This window comes from Canis lupus, chromosome 18, assembly GCF_048164855.1.
Source record: "Canis lupus baileyi chromosome 18, mCanLup2.hap1, whole genome shotgun sequence".
Classification (NCBI taxonomy): Eukaryota; Metazoa; Chordata; class Mammalia; order Carnivora; family Canidae; genus Canis; species Canis lupus.
Window position 1 is genome coordinate 12,545,707 of NC_132855.1, and position 21,170 is coordinate 12,566,876.

A 21,170-nucleotide genomic window follows, 5' to 3' on the forward strand; every position below is an offset into this window, starting at 1 on the left:
TTGGGTCATTTAAATGTCTGGTTAAAACAACTGACACATAAAGACAAAAGATAGAAATTAGTTTAAAAACACCACTAGTATCATCCACAGACTTGTATGTAGGTCTCTAATGTTTTGCATGCCTGCTATCTGCTCGGCGGTACTCAGCTAAGCATGCTACAACAAACTGCTCCTTCTGTAGCCTGCATCAGGATTGCTCAAATGACAGTTTCTATACATCACAAAAGAAGTGAAATAATAGAAAAGATTAATATTAAAAAATATTTTGATGAAAGCAAGAGATTAATCGTATGGGAGAGAAATATATATAAATAACCAATGGAAATGGAATATGTATGTGGAATTCAAATATGAATGAATTAAAATAAAGACCACGAACTATTTTACGAACATTGAGCAAGCAAGCCCCTTCGGAGCATGATCACCAGTAATTTGTAGAGAACTTTGAAACCCATTATGAGAAGGTGTACTTTGTATCAGCAAACACTGAGAGTTCTGGTTGGATATTTAGAGAAAGGAAATATTATCAAAAGGATATGTATGGAAGGAAAGGATAAAATTGTATCGGAAGGGAATCTCGAACAGAGAGGAAAGTAATGAAGATGCTTAGGAATCCAGGAATGAGTTGGATCCTGGGCCAATGTTGTACATGTATACCTGAATGCGTATCAAAGGGGAGACATCACAAATGTGTTCACAGGGATAGAGCACAGGAGACTGGGACTCTGAATCACTAATGATTATGACAAATTTGGAAAAAGGTGATCACTGAGGGAGGAGGATTAAGAAGACAATGAGTGGGGCGCCTAGGTGGCTCAGTGGTTGAGCATCTGCCTTTGGCTCAGGCCATGATCCCGGGATCCTGGGATCGAGTCCTGCATCAGGCTCCCCATGGGGAGTCTGCTTCTCCCTCTATGTCTCGGCCTCTCTCTGTGTCTCTCATGAACACATAAATAAAATCTTAAAAAAAAAAAAAAAAGACAGTGAGATTGGTTTTCACACCATTTCATTTTAGGCTTTGTTGGATATCTAAATGGAGCTATACTTTTAGATGCCAAGAATAAGCAATTAACATACTTTATAGTAAATGGCTTTTTATCTCTGTCTTTGCTAGACTATAAAGTCCTTAAAGGTCAAAATCCTGTGGATTTTGCTTATTTCTCTATTTCTAGATCCTAGGACAGTGTAAGCCTATTTGGTGGTATCCAATCCATACGTATGACTTGGATGAGTGAGAAGAGAGTGCAAAGGCTGAAGGGTAGGGGAGGGAGTCTTGACAGTAGGCTCTCAGGTGGGAGATTCTCCATGAATCCTTTGAGGTACATCCAAATTGACTAAATGGGGCAGCCCCGGTGGCCCGGCGCTAAACCGCCGCCTTCGGCCTGGGGTGTGATCCTGTAGACCCCGGATCGAGTCCCACGTCCGGTTCCCTGCACAGAGCCTGCTTCTCCCTCTGCCTTTCTCTCTCTCTCTCTCTGTCTCTGTCATGAATAAAAAACAAAACCCAAATTGACTAAATGGGGACAAGAGAAGAAGCATGGCTGGAGGAATTAGTGCCGAGAAAACCGGAAGCATCCTCATCAACAAACTTCTTTGTGAATTCTTCAGTTTTTTTAATAAGTGCCAGGAATTGTGCTGTAGCATGTGATAATGGAAAATGGTTGAGGTGATGTCAAGGAGGAAGCTGAGGAATTGGCATTCTGTTTAGAAGAGGTCTAAGGGACGTGTTAAATCATGAGCTCAGGGTGAGGGTAATTGGATTTTTGTCAGAAAAGAAGATGTGGTTTATGTATACAATGGAATATTACTCAGCTATTAGAAATGACAAATACCCACCATTTGCTTCAACGTGGATGGAACTGGAGGGTATTATGCTGAGTGAAGTAAGTCAGTCGGAGAAGGACAAACATTATATGTTCTCATTCATTTGGGGAATATAAATAATAGTGAAAGGGAAAATAAGGGAAGGGAGAAGAAATGTGTGGGAAATATCAGAAAGGGAGACAGAACGTAAAGACTGCTAACTCTGGGAAACGAACTAGGGGTGGTAGAAGGGGAGGAGGGCGGGGGGTGGGAGTGAATGGGTGACGGGCACTGGGTGTTATTCTGTATGTTAGTAAATTGAACACCAATAAAAAAAAAAAAAAAAGATTTGAAAAAAAAAAATAATAACGGAAAAAAAAAAAAAAAAAAAGATGGCCTTAGCTTGGTAGATTTGACAAAGGGGAGCAGATTGTGAGCATTAAGGCAAAGGCTTGCCAGGGACAGTAAACACATTGGAGGAGTTTATTAGCCATGAAAGGAGCTCAAGCAGCCTTCTGAGAATCTTAAAATTCTCGTACTCTTCCTGTACTTTATTTATTATAAAATAATAGCTTTTTGGAATATAAAATGGTAATATTACTATTACTACTTCCTGTCGTGTGTTCCCCACCCCTGAAATCTAGACGTATCTGGGGGCAGAGAGGGTATTGGTATCTGTCCAGCTACCCCTACTTTCACCAGGGAATCATCAGCTAGAAACAGTGGAGATGGGCACCGCAGTTGCCATGGGCACCTTTGCATTTTCTCTTGTCCAAGGGTGGAGGGGGAGATGAGGAGAAGGGGTCATTGGGATAGCAGAAAGGAAGAAATTAGTGTCGATGGGGGACGAGAGCAAATGTCAATTTGTCATGGAACCAAATTATTTAGCTTTTAAGAAAGCAGTCATTATGTTGATGTAATAACAGCCTTTTCGTGTGAGTTGTCAACAGATAGTAATAACTTTTAATGAGGCCTCTAAAATAAAACCTTTATGGTACCCACGTGTTTGGGTTACTGTGATCCATTATTCTAACCCTTATTTTACTTCCCTCTTACATTGTGATTTATTATGTTTGACGCCTCGGTGATTAATTCCTTGGGGAATACATTTTAGTGCTTAAGCTATTATTTTAACTTTTAGCACTGCTAATTTAAATATTTTCCTGTGTGCTAAATTTGAGATGAGAAGAATTTGTTTTAACCATAAGAAATTGGAGAACGGGGGAAAGAGCATCTCATCGTGGAATAACAAGGAGAATAGCCAGTGACTGAGAAGTTGCCAGTTGAATTGTGTTGACAAGTGTGATTTGTGTGAGTCCCTTAAGAATGTAACAGGGTCATAATACAAACATAAAAATCACACATTGTGTGGGTGAAGGAGTAGCCTGGGAATGGAAGGGGATGGCTATTAGTATATGTTGAAATTACTGCCTCAAAGAAATGCAGGAGTCCTTACAATATATGTGTGGAAACCATCTGCCTCTGAAAGCTAAAACCCCGAAGAAAAATCCCAGAAAAACCAGACAATAATTCCTTGAAACTGTCTGCTTTTGAGGATTATTATTAAATTATAGAAATAAGATATAAATAGTGCTTTGTAGTAATATGAGCAATCATCGCTGACTTGATGTGTTTCTTACTATTCCGCTCTAATTCCAGATACGTTTCTTCCTGTGTCTGGTGTTTCTTAAGCGAGCTCCTGATTTACTTGATTAGCTCCCTTCTATGCTTCTATGCTCTGTTTACCACGAGTGGTCAATTGTGTCCTCCTTGGATTTTCAGATAGCAAGCTTTGTCAACAAGTCAGCCATGGACATCTCAATCCTGCAGCGGTCCTTGGCCATTTTGGAGTCAATGGTGCTCAATAGCCACGACCTCTACCAGAAGGTGGCTCAGGAGATCACTATCGGCCAACTTATCCCACATCTTCAAGGGTAAGCATGCTGTCACCACCCATGTGGAAAGGGGGAATGGTTCTGGTAGACAACCACCACAAAGCCCTGGGAAAGGTTTTTGGTTGGTTCAATTAAAAATGCAGAAAAGGAATCCTGATTTGGCATCAAGCCACACCATGTCCCATCCCCATCCCCACCACACTAAAATGGCTCAGCAACAGGCCTCTGGGGATGGAGTGGGGGGTCCCATACCTGTTCTTGGCACCCTTCTGTCCCCAGTGGTTCTTAGTAGGCAATCAATTTTGATGAATGTTGGTAGATACTGCTAGAGTTTTATGTTTAACGTCATAGGACAATTTGCTGTCTTAAGTTCTCAACAGCATCTTTCCTTTGTCATTAAAAATAGCACTTTCTGTGTCATAATGAGTCTTTTCATAGATAATTAGGAATTTTTAAAGGTAGGCTTCTTTCTTAGGCTCAAGGTGATTAAGGCGACCTTCTTTTGTCTTTTATAAGGTGTGTGTTTTATCTCCGGAGGCTTGAGCTATAAGGCAAGGCCCTTAGCAGCCTGCAAGCTTTGGGGCTCTCTCTCTTGTCTCCACTCAGGTAATTAGTAAGATTGTCCCTGAGAAGAACACCACTGTACAGTGCTATTTTATAAATTAAAATATGTGGAGGTGCAGGTGGCACCAAACCCCCTGAGGTGGCTTAGTCAGTGAGTTTATTGAAAGGATCCTGGGGGACTTTATAGAAACCAGGAATGACTTAAGTAGCTAAGCCTTGAGAAGGACAGAAACTACGGCTTCCTTGGAGTGGGCACAACAGGCTTTTTCTCAAGTGTACTGATTGGCACTAATGTGACTTGGTTCCCAGCATCTGCCACCCTGCTCTCTCAGGTCCCATTTGAAAATTCTCAAGAGGAAATATAATTGGCCTGTTTGGGTGGGGGATGTGGGCCGGGGATGTGAGGGTATATTCAGTAGTTCTCAATATACCCAAAATGTTAACTGTTGTGTGTATTATGTCTACCAAAGTGCATTAGATGTTTCCTTCATGTGGGAGGGGACATGGTGACCACAATGTAAAATTTTAAATCATACAAGCTGTGGACTCTGGCCTCAGGGAGAATGAGCACATGCTCTTTTGTGTGAAACCTCTCTAGAAATAATTTTCGCATTTCTCTGAATGTGAAATGTATTAATTCTACAGTCTGTGTCTTTTCTCTGAATCTCAAGGGCATACTTGGCATTCACAGTGTGCTTTGCCAAAGCAGAGAGTTTCTTATTTGGCAAGTGTCGCGCTGAGGATTTTATATACATTAACTCATTTTATCCTAAAAGCAACACCGTATATTAGTGTGCTCTTACCCGGTGTTACAGATCAAGAAACTGTTTTGGGGACACCCTGTGAACTCATGCAAGGCCAGCCAGCCAGCCTGCGGTGTACTGGGCTTTGGATTTCATCCTGTCAAAGCCCGTGTTCCACACTTTGCCTCTCCCTAAATTATTTCTGAATGCAGCTCACTAGCTGTTTTGTTTATGCCTGGGGTCCTTCCTATTTACTGTTTACCACACGCTTCTATAGAATTTTTTTCTTCCTTTGGAATTTCTAATTTCATTTCAGCAAGTTTATAAATTTTGAAAACAAAAACCTATTCTTTTTTGTTATTAAAAAGTTTCTATTTGGAAATAGGTTTTTAGACTATGTCCAATCATTGCCATGGAGGCAAAGCAGTTTCCTATGTAATAAGTCCAGGAGTATAGGGATACCCAATTCTAGTCCCAGATAATACTTCATGCATCAGACAGAAAATCACATTCACCCTGCCCCCCACCATGTACAACCCCCTGGGTTCATGTTTTTAAGCCTAGCAGAGGAGAAGAGGAGAGAGCTCACTGACCACCTATACTTTCTGGGTGATCTCCACTAAGCAGTACATTGTCCAGCCAGTAATAGTAATTGTCTACCCCCGCCCCCCCCATCCTCACCCTCCCACTGTATCTCCTTTCTCATGATGGTTGAAATATATTCTCACTCACTTGCCAACTGCATTTTCTAGGCCATGCCTTTCTCTCTCATCTTTTTTAGAGGGAGATCATGACCCTTATCATGGTCTAATTCAGAGATAAACTATTCTTTTTTTAAAAAAAGATTTTATTTATTTATTCATTCATGAGAAACAGAGAGAGAGAGAGAGAGAGAAAGAGGCAAAGATACAGGTAGAAGGAGAAGCAGGCTTCCTATGGGGAGCCTGATGCAGGCCTCTATCCTAGGACCCCGGCATCCTAACCTGAGCCAAAGGTTCAGGGCTCAACCACTGAGCCACTCAGGCACCCCACCTATTCTAACTTTCTGTATTATTTCATGTGTCTTTACAGGACAGATCAAGAAATCCAAACCTATACCATTGCAGTGATTAATGCACTTTTCCTGAAGGCCCCTGATGAGAGAAGGCAGGTAAGTTGCATTTCTTTTGTTTGAAGACTGTACTCAGGGCTGGCAACTTTCAGGGCAGTGAGTGCCCTCTTGTTCCCATCCTGGGCACTCCTTGGGCATCCCCGCTGCTCTGCAGCTTAGCTGGCCAGCCTGGGATCATTCACAGATCTGGTGGGAACTAGGTAGAGATGCGCAAGCCCTTGTCTCAGGAAGAATGCTAGGAATGTTCCAGAGGCAGAGTCCTTTCATCAATGAAACCCAGCGTAGAAGCTAAAAACATAAAAAGATGAAAGCATTGCTCCTGTGGTAGAAGCAGAGGTAGGAGCCCTGAGAGCTTCTGTGATGCCATTGAATGCTCCCTAGGGCAAGGGAGGTGTTGCCCCTATTTTCCTGATGAAGACATTGAGACCCCGAGAGGTGTCTCGCTTCGCACATGGAAGTTTAGATGGAAAGGATAGGAGGAGAACACACAGTTTGCTGCTACTGGTTGAGATAACTACTTATATGTCAGGGGGGCTCTTTGCTGTGACATTTCTGATGTCCATGTGTGCATGTGGCCGGGGGCGGGGGGGCGGGGTTGAAGAGCAACACATTTCCCTTCCTCTGCTCAAACAAGAGAAGGAAACCCCTTAGATGTGAAACCCATCCTTTGTGGATCTTTGGTTCTTCTGCGTTGAGGTAAAGATCATCGTAGAGGGAGGTGTGGAAGGAGTTGATTCTTGTGTGTCTTGGAACATAGCTTGCACCTCACAATCTATTCATGTTGTTTTTTTTTCCGTCAAGATAACATATACTGTGTTATCTTGGTCACACAATTCACCTCATCTAAAAACCGGGTGGAAATAAAAGATCTTTCAACCAATAATGTACCGGGAGCTCAGTGACAGTTACCACTACATTGTTTTAGAAGAATTTAGAAGCTACCATGCTACTGAACACTGTGTCAAGAATTTAATTTTTTTTTTCATTTTAATTTTTTTTGTTGCCAAGGATTTTAAACCTCAGTGACTAAATGTGAGGGTTTCTGGTTTGTTTTTCATTTAGAATTGTTTGCTCATTCCTTGCGCTATGTTTGCACGGGGAGGGGAGTGACTTTGTTTTTTCCTGTGCTTTTGGTTTGGTCTTGGCTGGAGCTAGGAATTGCCTGCTCTCCTTAAGGCCTTATCTTCCAGGCTGGATTTTTAAGAGTGGCTTTGTAGGTGGATTCCTAGGTGGGGCTCCTCTTTTAATATCCAAATCTAAATGCTGAGCTCATGATGACTTCCAGCAGCTCAGCGAATTGCCTGGCAGCTCTCACATGTGCACTCCTGACATAGTCCTGGAGAAGCTTGATCCTCCTACGGGCCAGACCAAGGACACCTGGCCAAATAGGTAGCTGAGAGTAGGGCAAAAAGCCATCCGGTCTGACCTCATGGGCTTTTTCTTTTTTCCTGTGGAGGAAGATTTTGGATTAGGGCAAGCAAAAACTCATGCCCACTCTTACTGCTATGATTTGGATCCCTGGATCTAGACATGCATACACTTTGCATCCGCCTTTTACACCAAGAACTACTGTTAATCTGCTGAATTGGAATCGTGTGACCATGGAGAAATAGGGACTCAGGTGCCAACCTGTACTGACTCTAGAATAATCATAACCATGAAAATATAATGGCATGCCAATATAACATTAGGTTCAGTTTCTGTGAATCAAATTTTGTTTTTTGAAAATTAGTATTTGAGATAACACAGATTGGCAATAATTGCCAATAATTGTGATTTTAAAAAAATCACAAAGGATAGTCTATTAACATTGCATAATTTAAGAAAATAATCCAACTAAGATAGCATGTATATAATAATACAGAATATCCAGAGTCTGACTAATTTAGTCTTCAAAATAAAAAATAGCGACAACAAAGAAAATTAGCTTGGACTTTATAAACTGTGCTGAATTAAAGATGAGTCCGTGACTATTGTTTGTCAAGAAAAGGGATATTTTGATTTTTAATTTAAAAAATATTTTTCAGTGAATTAAGGAAAGAGTTGGTTCTAAAAAAAACTAGTTTCAAGTTCATAATGAAGAAAAGTTTGATGTTATTTTCTGAAGGTTAGTGGAGCCTGTAAAGCAGAAGACCATACTAATTGGGGGTGTCATCTGGGTTATATTCTGTATTGTTATAGGCTTTTCTTGAGAAAAATTAAACATTCTGAATTTGGGAGGTCGGTAGGAAAATTTACCAAAGCCTGCCATCAATGATATTCTAAGAGCTTGCCACTTGCCAGGCTCAGGGTTCAGTGCTTTGTGTCCTATGTCACTTTATTCTGTTAGTAGAAAGCCTTACTCTTGCCTTCTTACAAATGAGGAAATTGAGACTCACAGGGAGTAAGGGATTTGATCAGATTGCTGAGCAGATAAGAGTCCCACATAGGCCTTGCTCTTCTCTGCAGAGCATCCCATTGTCAAGGAGGCGTCACCCACCGAATTCTCTGATTTGCGGAGTGAAGAACTCCCTGGAGCCTGAAAGAGACACCAAGCCCATTTTCTCACTCCAATTAGATTAAAACATAATCTAAACATTTGTTTATTAGATTTACAGGAACGGCTTTGTTTGTTTTTTTAAAGCCTTAGGATATTGGGTAAATTACACTTCCGCGCAAAAACTTTATTTATTTCAACTTCTCTTCCCGATTTTGGGCCAAGCCCATTGGTAGGACTCCATTATCTGGGTTTTCTTTATTTTTCAAAATGTATAAAATGAATTTGATGGATTTTAAACACCGATATCCACTTTTACTGAAGAAAAATACTACCAGAGTCAGATCTTTTTACTTGGCAGACAAACTGGAGTGATATTTCTGTTTTGCATTTGCTGAGTGGCCCTTACTGAGAGAGCTGTGGGTTTGCAGAGAGCTGGGCTAGAATTTCCTGTTTTGCCAAGGCCCCCTGGGCTCTCTCCCATTGGCTGGGAGGGTGAGGGAAGCAAGGGAGGGGTCTCCGGCTTCCCCATGCCTCCTGGATGTGGGACATTCTCCCTTTCTCTGCACAAATGAAGAGAAAGGGGTATTTGTTTTGTGAAGATGAGGGCAAAAGGATCCTTTTCCTTATAATTCCTTGCCATGGTTTTATTATTCCCATGGCAAATATGTTGGTGAGGTCCCTTCCAAATTTCTCTACAAATATTTATGACTTTCATAAGCATTATTTAAAAACCATTATAAAAGTTAAAAGATGTGGTGGGAAAAGCAGAATGATTACATGCTCTGAGAGAGGACCCTTGCACACATGGGGCCCTGCTTTGTTCTTTGCAAAGACTCTTCTACATACATCATCTTTTCACTGGATGGGATCATACTACTTGTACTGTTTATTTTTTTCTAACTGCTTTTAAAACTAAACTTGTTTTGTGAACATCTTTCCATGTTAATATCCCTCTATCCATATTTATGTCTATCTATACTTCTATATCATCTTGATGGTATAAAATATTCTCCATGGAGTCTCGAGTTTTCTCAAACCCTTTTGTAATATTGAACAATAACAACAGATCCATGATATGGACAAGGATTTTTCTATTTTCTCTCTGACCAAGCTTCTCTATTCCTTAGTAGTAGAAAATATTCTTTCAAAAAAAAGAAAAAAAGAAAGAAAGAAAAAGAAAATATTCTTTCATTTTCAACCAAACATTCACTGTCTACTCTGTGTCAGACATAGTGCTCTAGGCCTGGGAATACAAGGATGAAAAAGACAGTCTCTGTGTTCCTAAGTTGACCATGGTCTTATGAAGAAAATAAATCATGTCAACAGATAATTACAACAATTGCTATAAATATTGGAACTATATTGTCCCTTTGAACTTATTTTAAAATGTCACAAATCAATAGGCTAAGATAGGCACGGAAGATTTTTTTCTTTGTGTGTCAGGCAGTAATCTCATTTTTATAAAAGAAAATAAAAGGGCTCTAGGGTGCTTTGGGCCCTTTGTTTTTCATCTGGTCTGGGAGAAAAAAAGAAAATGGACCTATTTGTGTTTGGAAGCAAGCCCTGCTTTCTATGCACCAAGGAAAGACAGGTTCCTTCTAGATTGCCATTACCCTTGTTCCAGAATACGTCATTGTGCTTGCGCTCTTTGTTTTCAAGATTGAAAGGGGTTTTGAAACACGTCACAGTATTTGTGCACTTGGCTCTGCCAGGCAGTGGGTCAGCAGGGGTGTTAAAATCAAGTTGTAACCTCTAACAGAGTGCTCTGAACTTCCATGCCTTCTTCTCTCCTGCTTGCTTTCCTTTCTGTGGTGGCGATGGCGCCGCTAGGTTGGTGTAGAGAGCAGTGTTGACATCCTTGATTGTCCTCTGACTGTAAGTCCTCAATCTTCTGCTCCTGCCCAAACCTGCCTGTGTGTCCCCCTCACCCTTCCCACCCCTGTGTCTGGGCTCTCCTTGCTTCCTGCGAGTTTTTCACCTTGATCGAATTCATGGTTGTAGTTTTGAATCATAGCCTAGTTTCTTCTCTACTCAGCAAGAGTAGCAACTCAAACGCTGAAATCCAGCCCCACCCTACCAAAAAACACTCAAGTGCCTTCCTGAATATGAGCAGTATTTTCATTTTTGAATGTTTGCACCAAGGTTGTACCCAACTTTATAGTTTGAACTTAATACCTGTTTCTCGATATTTAGAAAGAATGTCTATGAATCATTTCTTTTAATAAAGCCATCTACAAATCCTCGGTGCTAGGCAGGCCAAAGCCCCAAATACAATGTGTATAAATGAGGCCTAGCAAGGTGGGGTGGGGGCTCTTGGAGATTAGCCCCTGCCCAGATATTTGTCTGTCCCAAAAGCGCCACACACTTGACTGGCAAAGACTGTTTTCAAGCCCTGGGGTACATACCACTCACTCTTTGGTTTTGCACAGATTAAGATCAAATGGCTCTTAGAAGACTTGGAGACTTAACATGGTTGGAACTCCTTGGTGCAGGCATGTTTCCTAGTAAAACCTCTCTGCACATGTGCAGTCTAATAAAAGCTGATGAACCTTTTGAGTGGAGAACCATTGCTTTTCATCTGGAGAATTTGCTTTTTATTCAACACTCACTTTTTCCTGGAAGGAGGAAATTCCTTAAAAAGAAGAAGTTTGTGGGTGCCAGATTTTTCTTCCTTTGCTTTTGGACGAGGCTCTGTTATCTGAACATAACATGCAAAAAGCCATTTGAATACTATGGACTGTTTGAGTCTCTCCTTTCACAAGAAATACTGCTGATATCCAGTTAGGAAGCACAGTCAGGATCAAGCCATTCGGGGCCATGTTGAAATGTATTTCTCTAACCTCAGGTTTTGCGTGGGTGTGTTTTTCTTCAACAGGAGATGGCGAACATTTTGGCTCAGAAGCAACTGCGTTCCATCATTTTAACAGTGAGTATCTCTGTGGTGTGAGTACTGTCTTGGGCAGGAATGGTTTGGTGCATTCATTTATCTCCTCTTTTGGCTTCAGTCTGTGGTTTGTTCTGTGCCTTTGCTTCTGTGAGGAAGCAGTAGTAACTAGAAAGGAAGAAGAAGTGCGCCTTTGGAATTGGAAGAAACGGGCTTTCCCACAGGAATGGTCTCATGTGACTGGAGGGAGGAGTCTCTGGAACTGCTCTAGAAAAGACTTTCTGCCAGGAAGGGGTGGAAACCTCTCCCAGGGGGGCAGGTTTATTACACTCCCCATCACATTAGTTTTGCATTTAGGAAATCAGGGGCTCTAGGACCTAAAAAAAAAAAAAAATCCACTGCTGTGAACCTAAACTGTTTTTAATGTAGAAGCTTAACTGGAAACCTCTTGGACTCTGACAGAAGTCCTGAAATGATGACAAGCATCTCCCTGGACACCTTTGCAGCAGAGACAGGCAGGAAAGGCGTACATGGAATCCACTCGTTAACTACAATGCAGAGATGATGACCTGGAATGTCAGTGGAAAAGAAGCCCTACACGTTATGTCTTGAATGTTTAGAAATAAATCAAGTGACATTTCCTGAGGCCTTATCCGCTATTTAACTTTAACCAAAGACTGAAAGAAGCATGCGTGATTGATTCCCAGCATTACCAAAGAAGCAATTTCTGTTTCTGTGATTTCAAAGAGGAGTTCTCTGCAAGCTCACAATCATACACACACATACACACACACACACACGCACACACGCATTCCAATACCGTGAGGCAACTGCAAATTAAAAACCTTATGAGGGCAAACACAATAAATATTCTAGAACCCAAAGCCAATAGCAAGGACTACAATTTGTCATCAAGTGTGATTTTAAACTTCCTGGCTGACAAGGCCTTAAAAAGAAACATATGAGTGTGATTTTCATTGTTTGATAAAAGAGGTTACCTCAGTTCTTGGGGGATGACATACCTTTTTCCCTGGAACTGGAATATGAAATGGGTGTTGGTAGAACATTCGAATAGATTCTTGGCCCGAGAATAGTGTGGTAGAGACTGCAGGAGGATTCATAATGTTCATCTTTACCCCAGTTCTCAGTGAAAGTGGAACCTACAGTATCAGAGCGAAGTTCAGGGAAGGTATTTGTGTAAGAGGAGGAAGGTGGAGAGACGAAGGATTGGAAGTGTTATATTAAGGTCTTAGCCTGCTCTTCTGATTTTGGTGTGGCCGTCGGGGTGAGAATGCCTGTAGATGGGGTGAGTGGAATGGCTGTAACCATCATGTCTGAAAGATCCGTTTGCTTCAATGGGACTTCTGTGGGACCGTGATGGTTGGCAGTTCAAGGCTGCTATCCTCAGGCAAAAAGTTGAAGTGCAGATACTTTGGAGTTGCTAATAAAATAGATGGCCTACACACCTTGGGTAGGAAGCATATACTCTGAATTAACATTCTGTTCTGAAAATGGAAGGATACAGGTTTCACTCCACCCCCCACCCCCACCGCCCTCATTATTTTGGTTCTGTGGCTTTTTTCTGTTCCTCATTCTTCTCCACACCCCTCCCTCTTTAACCGACTATTTTGACACGGTACTCACAGCCAGGGCGTGGAGTCCCAAGTGCATGCTGGGTTGGGGCACCTCAAGAAAGTTCTTTCAGACAGCAAGACGTGGTTGGGTCCAGGGCATTCAAAACAACCGATTTGAATGGTTGTTTCACCACATTGACTGGTTGTTCGGCATTTTTAAGGCACAACCATGGTCTCTGCGCAAAAGGATGTAGGTTAGGCCCAAGGGTTCAATCTCCTTTCTGACCCAGCTCCAGTGGGGGGCAAAGGCACCCATATCTAGTCCTGCCATTTCTTTTGTATTTGTTCCATTTTGGTTCTGTTTCTAAGGGGGTCATTTTATTTTTTTTTCATTTAATTGTTGGCAGGTGAGTTAAGGTAGGCACGTGAATCCGCTCATTTTCTTGTGGTGGTGGTGTTTTCTGGAGAAGTTTCCATAGTGAATTAACTTCGGGTCTGATTGGAACTTTGCTTTTTTATGTTGCTTCTCAAACTCTGCCCCATTTAGAAGCTGGATCACCTGTCAGAGACCATTGTAGGGTAAGATGATGGCAAAGTTGCTTACAATACCTACGCACCATTTGTCCCTCCACTGCATGCAGGGAAGGCTTTTGTTGTAGAAACCCACCTTTCTCTTCAAGATACTCTTATCTCCGGCACACTTTCTTGATTTATATAGCTGCACTCACCAGGGCATTTGCAGTGCCTTCCTTTCTTCTACTCTCTGCTGCACACAGGAGGTCTTTACCTGGATTCTGGCCCACACATCCAGAACTTTACTGGGCCCTGCAATGTCAAGAAAAGCTCCAAGATCACCTGCATCCTCACCTTCCAGCTGACAGGTGGTCCCACCAACCTGCATTCCCCGTGCCTCCACGGGAAGACTTCTGGGCTTCTGCTTGGTGTAATGACTGGGCTTAATTGTTGCTGGCTTTTTCCTTCTTCCTTTTCTTAAGAAAAAAAAATCCTGATTTCTGAACTATCTCCCCAGCACGTCATCCGAGCTCAGAGAGCCATCAACAATGAAATGGCACACCAGCTGTACGTGCTGCAGGTACTTACCTTCAACCTTCTAGAAGACCGGATGATGACCAAGATGGACCCCCAGGACCAGGTGCGTGCTCACTAGACAGCAGCAAAAAGGCACATAAGGGAGAGAAAATGGTTAGTAAAATCTCTCGGGCTACTCCGAGATCCAGAATTTTTAGATAATGATGTTGTTTTCTTACCATCTGAGAACTTGGGGGAATGCATTTTTTTTTGAGATTTTATTTATTAGAGAGAGACAGAGAGAGTGCAGCAGGGGGAGGGGCAGTGGGAGACCGAGAAGAAGGCTCCCCGCTGAGCAGGGAGCCTAACTCAGGCCTCCATCCCAGGACTCTGAGATCATGACCTGAGCTGAAGTCAGATGCTTAACTGACGGAGCCACCCAGACGCCCTAGAACTTGGAAGAATGTATTTAAAATTTAGATGAACTTTGACTCAGAGAATAAGAATAAAGCAAATGGATTCTTTCATTATGCATCACACACATGCTTACTCTTCCTTTCTTGGCTAAGAAAGCCTGATGTCACATGGCCACCAACCTTGGCCCTTGGTCCCAATACCTTCAAAGGTAATAGCTCTGGAGTCAAGGTCCCAGACAAGTAGGGCCTCTGGTTGCTCCGCGTGATACTGATTCAGGTTGAGGAAGTAATTTCCGTTCTCCAGTGATCAGTGCCGAGGGGGGGGGGGGGGGGTCCCAGGCTACACCTGATCTCTGGGCTTGCATTTTGGTCGGTCGGCTGTTTGTTACAATTCTCTCTAGGTCTCTGGTTGTTGTGCGTGGAAGGTTCTGTCTCTGTCCAAAGGCTTTTGGGGAACTTTACTGTGTGAGGACAGAGTGCGAGGAAACAGCTGGGAGCCCTGCTGTAGCACATTTTCAACTTAAGCAGCGCTGCAGCTTTGGAAAGGAAAACACTCATTATTGGCACGTGAGGGCCTGATCTATTGCAGATGTGCACTGCACATGTGAAGTGTGTAACTGCTGCAGCACTTCGTCCATGGCGCGAGGCCATGCGATTAAGAATGATGGAGAGGCTTTGAGAGGCTGTCCAACGTGCCCCGGACTTTTGGCAAGGCCAAGTGTAATCATCTGAGAGATGAGACTGTCATCTTACCACTCCTAGTGACGGAAGGCCATGCATCTTAATGTGGAACGGCCCTCCCCGTTTGGAAATGCTTCCTTTTATTTATTTAAAACATACATATTTTTTTTTCTTATTGTGGTAAAACATACGTAACAAAAGACTTGCCATTTTTAACCATTCTTCAGGGCTTGTTTCCATGTAGTCACTTCTTCGTGGAGTCCGGGATCCCTTGTCGCTTAAATACTGTTCATAAACTTGTGTGCCTCTTACTTTGTTTCGGACAGCGTGGGGCTCCCAGATTCTTGAACTTGACTTCCCCCAGCCCCAGGCTTTCTATCATATTTGGGACTCCATCTAGAATTTCACTAGGCAGTTGACCTAAGCACTTCAAATGACTTGGTCGTGAGGACAAACATGGAATGAAGCCAGGGCTGACCAGCAGGGAGAGTGGCAGGGGAACTATGCCCAGCTCTAACTTAGAACATTGGTTGTCTTTTATCTGTTTTTCTTTTTGCCTGAAAGCAGTGATTCATTTAGACCCTGGGGAAAGAGGGAGTATATGTAATGTCACACAATGAAAGCAGCTCTTCTCTCCCCCCTTTCTCCCCACCCCCCCCCCCAACGCCTTCAGGCTCAGAGGGACATCATATTTGAACTTCGAAGAATTGCTTTTGATGCAGAGTCTGAACCTAATAACAGCAGCGGCAGCATGGAGAAACGCAAGTCCATGTACACCCGGGATTACAAAAAACTTGGCTTCATTGTAAGTAAGCTGTCTCCAGTAAGCTCTCTCGTTCCAACACCAGGGGTCTGACCTCAGCCACGTAACTGATGTCTCCTCCGAGCGTGTGGTCCTCTTGCGCCTCGCAGAATAGTTTCCACATTTTCCAGATGTTTAGCTGGTTTAAACAGGATCACATGAAAATCTCTTCTGGCTGCAGCGAGTTGGAATAACTTGCACAAGTGTGACTAATACTGAGCTTGTTTATTTAGTTCTGATTAAGTGTAGTTAGCCCGGAATGCATCTAGACTTCATTAAATCTACATCACAAGATGCTTAAGGTTCTATACACGAAAGACACGGGTGATGGCAACTGTGGGAGGGATCTTATTACTGGGTTAGTGATTGGATCACTTATATACATGGGTTTCATATCCAAATCAAATTGAGAATCTCCTGAAATGTATTCACATTGAGATTTATGCAATTTATAGTTTCCTAAAAGTTTTGTCTTGTTATGGATGCTAATAAGATGACTCCTCCTGGATTTTCTTTTTTTTCAGTTTGCAAATCAGAACACAGCTTGTCCTAAATATAATCTGTTGTTTTTGTTTCTCCATGGGTTCCATTCTGGCCTTTCCCACCATTGCATTTCTCTGGTGACTTTGAGCTGATTAATCTCAAATTCTACGTATGTAAAATTGGATTTCCATTTTGGCCTGCATGGTAAATGGCAAAAAATGAAATTTTGGCTTCAGCGATTAGAAATCACTAGGCATTACTTTATAATTACAAATACACCCTTCTTTATCTTTTTACACCCTTCTTTAGTTCACACACACAAATATTAACTTTATATACATCAGTATCACGCTTTGTATATTATTTGGGAAACCTTGTCTTTCGTGGGGATTGTTTTGGGATATGTTTCCACATTAGTTAATATGTATTGTTTTTCGTTACTGAGGAGTTTTTCATTTTTGGATGGACTAAGTATATTTCAACCAACCCCTTCTGCTGAATAATCCAATGCTTTGAAATTACCAATAAATCTGTAATTGAGATCTTTGCCACCTGGTATTTATATGCATCCACGATCACATTATTAGGATAAATTTGTGGGACTGTCATTTCTATGGCTTTATTTTTAAACTTGTTGATATTTACCAAATTGTTTTCTACAAACATTGAGTCATTTCCATTTTAACTAAATGAATCAGAGTGACTTCTTCTTTTTTTGTTTTTTTTTACTTTTCTAGTAATGCTTCCTAAACTAAGATTTTATTTATTTATTCATGAGAGATACAGAGAGAGGCAGAGACACAGGCAGAGGGAGAAGGGAGAAGCAGGCCCCATGCAGGGAGCCCGATGTGGGACTCGATCCCAGGACCCCAGGATCACGACCTGAGCCAAAAGCAGATGCTCCATCACCGAGCCACCCTGGCGTCCCAGAACAATGTATTTTTTTTAAAAAGATTTTATTTATTTATGCATGAGAGAGACACACACACAGAGAGAGAGAGAGAGAGAGAGAGAGGCAGAGACACAGGCAGAGGGAGAAGCGGGCTCCATGCAGGGAGCCCGATGTGGGACTCAATCCTAGGACTACAGGATCACTCCCTGAGCCAAAGGCAGGCGCTAAACCGCTGAGCCAGCCAGGGATTCCCCAGAACAATGTATTTTTTTAACTGAAAGTTAATCTGATGTGGTTTTTAAGGCTTTAGATATTTTTTTTCCTTTTTAAATATTTTATTTATTTATTCATGAGAGACACACAGAGAGAGAGGCACAGACAGAGGCAGAGGGAGAAGCAGGCTCCATGCAGGGAGCCCGACATGGGACTCGATCCTGGGACTCCAGGATCACACTCCCTGGGCCAAAGGCAGGAGCTAAACCGCCAAGCCACCCAGGCGTCCTAAGGCTTTAGATCTTATGTGGCCTCACTTGAAAGGTCATTTGAGAAAAAGCGAAGACCTGGAACGCAGAATAACCAAAAAAGAGTGTCGGTTTCCTTTATTTTTCCATGGCTCTTTTTTTAGTTTTCAATTTTAGTCCTTCCCCCTGAAACTTCTTCCAGGCCACGATCTTGCATCAGAAGAGTTGAGAAATTGGAAAGAATCATTTAATAATGATTTTCTAATGGTGGAAAACCTCCAACAGTTTTGACATCAAAGCAGAGATTTTTCACTTTTGAGTGCCCAGTTCCCCAGAAATAGGCAAGTTCCAGTAAATGGAATCACGCGCTCATTGCGCCACCTAGAGACCATCATGGGGAAGCACTGAAGCTGGCGGAGGCTAGTACGGGCTCTAGATGCTGCAGGCTGTGCAGGTGCAGAGCTCCCTGTGTGCTTCTGAAAGAGGAATGATCGTGCCCTTCCCTTTAGTGAACTCCTTCCTTGGCCTCCTTTTAGGAGCAATTGAGGTTTTGGAAAATCTTTGGAATCTCGTTGTAGAAAACTTCAGTTCATACGATGAAGATGTTATTTCCCACGTAACATCTCCCGAGTAGGCACTGCCCAGGAGGTGTTACGTGACAAGTTTTTAGAGTCGAGGGGGCCTAGATTTCAATTTCATTTTTCCTAATTACCAGCCCTTGGACCAGCGGGTTAAGTATTAAAACTGCTCGGGCATCTGGTTCCTCTCTTGTGCTGTTACTCTTGTATTTCACGGTCAAGTAGGAGGCCACCAAAGAGCATCCATTAGTACCTGGCACAGCACCTGGGATGGAGGATGTACCCAGTGAATAGTACTTCCCTTTGTTGCTCTTCCGAGAGTGCGTATCGTGGAAATCACAGGCAGCTTCTTCAGTTTTCCAACGTGGAAGGGGCAGTTGCTCCAACAAGGCAAGCAGAACAGTTGTTAAAGGATAATAGGGAACAGCACCTTTGAGGAGGCAGATGGCCTTACATTCCTGCTCAGCACGGCATCCCAACAGAGCAGATTTTTCTGATGAAATAATTCCGAAATCTCAATTTAAAGTGGCTAAATGGCGTGTATGGTTAGTCATAACACAGAGAGGCACCTGCTTCTAAAACAAAGCAGCTTAATCTTTTAAGATCTCTCGGTTAATGATTCTCTGGTGTCTGCATGGACGTGCAGGTGCCCGGGCGGGAGAAGGGGTCAGGGTTATCTGGGATAACACTGGTTTATTGGCACTCACAAGGCAAGGGCCATGTATTTCTCAAGGTGATGGAAGGCAGATTCTCATATTTAGAATGCCTTTATTTTGAAAAACAGGGAGGTGCCTGAATACAAACTGTATCTTGTTGATTATCATCACCAAGAACGGTGCAAAATGGTGTTCTTACTCCGTGAAGAGTTGTGTTCCTGGCCAGAAAGCCTTCAGAGTTTGTCTTGTTGTCAAATTGGTAGATTCTCTTTTGTGAATTTTATCTTCGTCCAGTCTTTTGGGCAGTCATTACAAAGGATGTTATCTGTAGTTCATTTTTCTGGTCTCTCTTGAGCTCAGAAAGGCAGCTGTTGAAGTTGGACAAGGCTGGTGTTTTTTCCCCCCTAAATGTCTTTTCTTTCCTGTTCTTTTAGCTTGTCCCAAAATAAACTCATTTTTGTTAGTTAATTAATTAATTAATTAAGCGGACTCTACGCCCAGTGTGGAGCCCAACGCAAGGCTTGAACTATGACCCTGAGATTGAGACCTCAACTAAGATCAAGAGTCAGACCCTTAGCCAACTGAGCCGCTCTGGTGCCTCAATAAACTTATTTTTAAAAGAAACTGTTGCTGAACAATATGTCTTAATATGAGAAGTTTTGATAAATATTTCCCGTAGCATTTTCAGATTGTCTTTATTATTATTTTTTTAGATTGTCTTTAAAAAGTGACTAAAATGTAGAAGTAAAAAAAGCTAATGAGAAAAATATTATTTCAGAATTAAGATTCTTTTTTAAAGTGTAGGTTTGATTGTGTTTAGGTGTGGCGAGGCCAGCACCTCACTTGGAGGAAAGATACCACATTGCTCATAGTTCTCAAGAGAGGGAGCGTGTCACACCACACAGTGCACCTGGACAAGCACTGGGAGCCGTCGGGAAGCAGCATTGTGAGGGGAAAACATGGACAAAATGGCCTTTGTTGTGGTTTCCATGAAAAAAGCGAGGCAAGGCAGTGTAAGCAGGTTTAGGATTGGCCAGTTTGAATAATCTCATTGGACTTTGGAGCACAGGGGCTGCCCCTAGTTGTCTGTTTCCTGGCCTTGTGGTGCTGAGGGCAGGGGAATAGTGGCTCAGAGTGCAAAACTCTGATAAGGGAGATCTGTTGGGGTTTGGGGTCTGGATTGACTATTTTGCCATGAAATGCATGCTTCCTATCTCTAGGAATTAGCTAACCCTGGGAAGGGCAGTTCCTCCAATCTTAGCAAGGACCCAAGATCTCAAAGGATCAGAGAATATGTGCAAATAAAAAAAAAAAACATGACTAATACAGATTCGTGGTAAATTTTTTAGAGGATTTTCTGCTTCCCAGATGATAGAAGATAATTACGCATCTTTACACAAGTATAATTATATGTAATGGCATATGCAGTGCTTGGTGTCATTTTAATATATTTTTTCTCAAATACAGATGGCAAGGAATGAAGTGAGATACATATTTATCCATGTCTTCCTCCATCTCCATCCCCGTCCCCATCTCTGTTTCCCTATCACAGGAGGAAGCCTCCTGGTCTAAATGAATTCAACAGTAACTGTGAGCGTGACATGCGGATTAAGGTTGGGCTCTGAATTCAGGCTGTCGGGCGTTGATTCTTGACTCTCCTTCTCACAGGCTGAGTGACTTGGGCAGATTACCTGACCTCTTCACATCTTAGTTTCCTTATCTTTAGGGTATAAGAGTTGTCTCCATCAATAAATTTGTTGTGTGAATTAAATTAGATGCTCGTGGATCATACATATTAACACAATGGCTGGCACATGGTAAGCAGGCTAGGCATTTACATGCAGTTATGCTGATGTTATAATCACTTGATATTATTGGAGCATCACACAGTGTCCCGTGACACTATGACAGGTAGTGCCGGGGGGTATGAGGGTTTTCAGTTGTGCCAGGAGGATTGTGAAAAAGTGTGTAGTTCAAAATACGAGTTACTGATGAGAGAATAGTGTATGTTTGGGCAACTGCAAAAGGGGTCATGGGCTGACGTTTAGGTCGCATGGAGAGAGTAGAGTTGGCTTTTGCAAGTAAGGACAGATGATAGAGAATTTTAAATTCAAGAGGG

At 42.3% G+C, this 21,170-nt stretch overlaps 1 protein-coding gene across 6 annotated transcripts in view; it reads left to right on the plus strand.

Moving 5' to 3' along the window:
- ELMO1 (engulfment and cell motility 1) overlaps positions 1 to 21,170 on the plus strand; it is a 526,171-nt gene that overhangs the window by 191,121 nt on the left and 313,880 nt on the right. For 5 of the 6 annotated variants that reach the window (XM_072783482.1, XM_072783477.1, XM_072783480.1 and 2 more), the window contains 6 exons: positions 3,586 to 3,737; positions 6,077 to 6,155; positions 10,426 to 10,470; positions 11,471 to 11,521; positions 14,084 to 14,206; positions 15,853 to 15,984. In XM_072783482.1, coding sequence (XP_072639583.1) covers positions 3,586 to 3,737; positions 6,077 to 6,155; positions 10,426 to 10,470; positions 11,471 to 11,521; positions 14,084 to 14,206; positions 15,853 to 15,984 — 582 coding nt within the window. The remainder of the gene's footprint in view (positions 1 to 3,585; positions 3,738 to 6,076; positions 6,156 to 10,425; positions 10,471 to 11,470; positions 11,522 to 14,083; positions 14,207 to 15,852; positions 15,985 to 21,170) is intronic. The other variant, XM_072783478.1, reaches the window with a different exon arrangement.